Genomic DNA, 3,771 nt, shown 5'->3' on the forward strand with positions numbered 1-3,771 from the left:
TGTGTGTGTGGTGTGTGTGGTGTGTGTGTGGGTGTGTGTGTGTGTTAATGTGCCTGACGTCGTGCGTATTCAGGGACCTGGGTGGACCCGCGCTGTCGCCCGACATCAAGAAAGACATCAACATGTTCCAGCTCGAGGGCTACGCCCAGCACTACTTCCGCACGGTGAAGAAGGGCCTCTTCAAGCGCACCGTGCCCGTACGCGAGCTCCTCGTCTGGTCCAAGGTACAGCGCCGATTCACTCACGCATTCACTTGCGTTTCCGTCAAGCGAGCAGCTCGCATAACTCTGCCCTTTCGCATTTTTTCGTCACAAAGGGGGACATCAACGGCGGACTGCTCAAGCACGCCAAGCGGGACACGCACAAGGCCGCCATTAAGATGTTCCGCAGTTCGTCTCACTTTCTTCTGCTGCGCAAACAATGTCGAACACTGACACGTCCGTTTCTTCGTTCTTCGTTCTTCTTCCGCGGTGACAGACATCCAGCGGTACATGGGCGATCGGGAGGTCAAAGCGGGCAACCGGAGCGGTGACCAGCTCGCGCTGCATATTGCCGTAGAGGGTGCGCCAACTGAGGCCTTGTTTCGTTTTTGGCCCTGTCGAGCTCACATCCTGGTGTGCACGTGCAGCTGACCGCGTGCCCGAGCTGAGAGACGAGGTCTACATCCAGATCTGCAAGCAGACCACCCAGAACCCATCACCGTACCTCCTTTCTCCCTCCCCCGAAGCTCATCGCCCAGGTGGCCGCTCACCGCTTTTCTTTCGTTCTTCGTTCTCTTTCGTTCTTTTTCGTTTTTTCGTTTTCTTTTCGCAACTGAACGGGCGGCCAGAAAGAGCAATGGACTCGGGTGGGAACTGCTGGCCATCATCTCCTGTACGCACCTCTCCACGCAACGTTGGCCCAACTCTCATGCCCCTGCGTGCGCACTCACCCGTGTGTGTGTGTGTGTATGGTTTTGACAGCGATCTGCTATCCGACGAAGGATCTGGAGGTCCATCTGGTGGCCTACCTCAACTTCTACCTGGGCTGGAACGAGGAGAACGTACGCACTCACGAGAGTATTCAAATCAGAGGCGAGGCGGCTCGGTCTGGGACCTGACAGTGCCGTGGGTTTTGGATGACTTGCTGCAGGTACGTGCGATAGCGCACTACTGTTTGCGAAAGCTGGGGCAGAAGGGCAGGCCCGCCTCCCTCCACCGGGCCATCACCCTCCAGGAGATCGTTCGCTACAAGGTACCCTCGCTATCGTGTGTCGTGTCGTGTCGTGTCGTGTAACTGATATGAATTGTGGACTCTCCAGGCGGCTCCATTCCAGAAGTCGTGGTTCGGGAGTTGCCTGCAGGAGCAGCTGGAGATGCCGGTCCAGGCACCACCGCCCCAGACCGCCGCGGCCGACATTCCCCTCATCCTCCCCGCCCTCACCGACGCCATCGAAGTCGCCGGCGGTACCGCCTCTCCTCTCCGCTTCCCCTTCCACTGCAAAGCCCTTTTGCTGACGTGTCGTGTGTGCGGCGTGTGTCGTGCTCGTATTTGTCACCTGCGTGTGCGGTGCGGGTCTAGGGTTCAAGACGGAGGGCCTGTTCAGGATCTCGGGCGACGGGGCGGAGGTGAGCCGGCTGCGGGCGCAGGTCGAGGGTGGCGATCTGACATTCAACCCGCGCGCCTGCCCGCACGACCTCGCCTCGCTCTTCAAGGCCTGGCTCCGCGAGCTCACGCCCGTCGTCATCGTGCCCGAGCTCTAGTACGCAATCCTCTCTCTCCGCGTGCCTCGTCACGGCCTCATAGTTGCTCACCACTCCTTCGCACCGTGCGCGCGGGTAGCCAAGAGTTTTTGAACAACTGCGACCAGCAGGCAAAGCTGCGCGAGCTCGTCGCCCGTCTACCGCCCGTCCACAACAAGGTGCACATCACCACCAGTTGATTATAATTATGATTTTAATTTTAATTATAAATAATTAATAATACATCTTAATTGCGTTGTTCAATGCTAAAAAGGGTTGTGTGGTGTGTGCGATCAGGTGTTGCTGCACGTGCTTCGATTTTTGCAGGCGCTGACGCATGCCGACAACGTTCCGGCCACAAAGATGACGGCCTCCAATATCGCGCTCCTCTTCTCGCCGCTCCTCCTCAGGTACGCCCCGCACAATTCCACTTCTCTCCTCTCCTCCTCTCACTTGCTTTGCTCGCCCCAACTCTTCTCTTTCGCGTCCCCTTGACCATGACTCCCAGATGCCCAAGGTGCGCCACTGCACACACGCACACACGCACACACGCACACACGCACACGCACACACGCACACACGCAGTACTGACGGCAGTGAGTGTTTGGTTTGTGCAGTGATGACCCAATGGTGATGTTGGAAAACACCAAGTCCGAATCCAAGGCCGTCGTCACCCTCCTCCAGATCGACTGGTCGGCTTCGTAGGCCACTGCCACCAAGCAATGTGGAAGAGGATAAAAATGAGGCCATGCATGATGAGACAGACAATTATAAGACAGATGACCCTGAGTCCAAGGTCAAGTGCACAACATCATTCATCAACTGTGAATTCATACCCCTGCTCTCATTCCTTGCTACATGCTTCTGCTCAGCAGCCGCCTTGTGAGCAGCTGCACACTCTTTGTCAGCAGGCGCCTGGTGCACAGATCAGGCCACAACCTCACAGTCCCAAAGGGTCTGCAGCCCAACCACATGTGAAGAGCTGCTGTAGCTCCTTCTGCTTGTGTGCTCAGTTTCACATGTTGCAGCACCTTGATCCTTGCCTACAGCTTGAAAGGCTGTGAAGAGGAAGGACTAGGACAATGAACACCAACATGATGTGCTTGGATTGCTGGGGGTGTTGCTGCCCAACAAATGACATTGAAGGTACATGCTAGGTCCTACTCAACATTTTGCTTCTTATACTTACATGTGAAGGCCACCAGAATGTGAAGGCTGCCAAGAACAAGAATGTGAAGGCTGCCAATAATGTGCAGCTGATGTCAAGGCCAACAATATGGTGAGCGAGTTAGATATGGAGACCAAGATCATTGGGTTGCAGATGCAGAGGCCAAGGGCAGCTGTGATGGAGCAAAGGTGGTGGTGCAAGAAAAAGGTGGCACCTCGCCGGGGCGTTATGAGCCGAACGTGGTCCTGACGCTTACGGAGTACACCACCATCGAAGCGCTGGATGAGGCCCTCCTCGCGAGCCAACGGGTCCTGACCCGGTTGCTGTCCCACTTCTCCCTCATCTGGCGCACCCCTTCCTTCGAAGCGCTCCCCAGGACTTCACTCGTCCGGCAGATCGCTCGACTCGGGAGGTACGTGCGCGTACGTGTGTGCGTGCGTGTGCGGTGGTGAGTGTCGTGTGTCGTGTGTGGCGTGTGTGGTGCACGTAAAAATGAGTGTTGTGCCTTTGTGTGGGGGGGGGGCAGCTGTGAGAGCAGAGAGATAAGGGCGCAGCTACTAGACCTGGCCATCGACCACAGCATCCTCGATCAGTACCCGATGGACGTCCTCCAGTGCTACTGCGTGAGCCAGGGGATCGCCCCCGAACTCGGCTGGGGCGCGACCAAGGCCGAAGTCATCCTCGCCATTCTTCACCACAACCACAATCACAATTAGCCGGTATTGTTGTATTAATGGAACCACACACACGACACGACACGACACGATACACACACACACACACCACCGACTGAGGGGAATGAGCAGTGGTGCCCTAAGTCGGAGAAGGCGATGGTCTCGTCGCCTTCTTCGGTGCCCATCACTTCGGAGCCGATTCGTGCGC

General features: G+C 56.8%; 2 protein-coding genes across 2 annotated transcripts; both read left to right on the top strand.

The window, feature by feature from the left end:
* Positions 1-122: 122 nt before the first annotated feature.
* Positions 123-2,426, top strand: ACA1_031010 (RhoGAP domain containing protein; the record flags this gene model as incomplete). Its single annotated transcript, XM_004334194.1, has 11 exons — positions 123-197; positions 486-561; positions 629-701; positions 830-873; positions 963-1,042; positions 1,132-1,233; positions 1,343-1,445; positions 1,561-1,741; positions 1,822-1,900; positions 2,049-2,131; positions 2,339-2,426. The coding sequence occupies 11 exons, from the start codon at positions 123-125 to the stop codon at positions 2,424-2,426; spliced, it is 984 nt and encodes a 327-aa protein (XP_004334242.1).
* A 500-nt stretch (positions 2,427-2,926) lies between these two features.
* On the top strand, positions 2,927-3,605 carry ACA1_031020 (uncharacterized protein; the record flags this gene model as incomplete). Its single annotated transcript, XM_004334195.1, has 3 exons — positions 2,927-2,971; positions 3,051-3,301; positions 3,416-3,605. Coding segments are annotated over 3 exons (486 nt in total), but the record flags the coding sequence as incomplete, so codon positions are not given.
* Between the last annotated feature and the right edge of the window lie 166 nt (positions 3,606-3,771).

This window comes from Acanthamoeba castellanii, assembly GCF_000313135.1.
Source record: "Acanthamoeba castellanii str. Neff unplaced genomic scaffold scf7180000084506, whole genome shotgun sequence".
NCBI lineage: Eukaryota > Discosea > Longamoebia > Acanthamoebidae > Acanthamoeba > Acanthamoeba castellanii.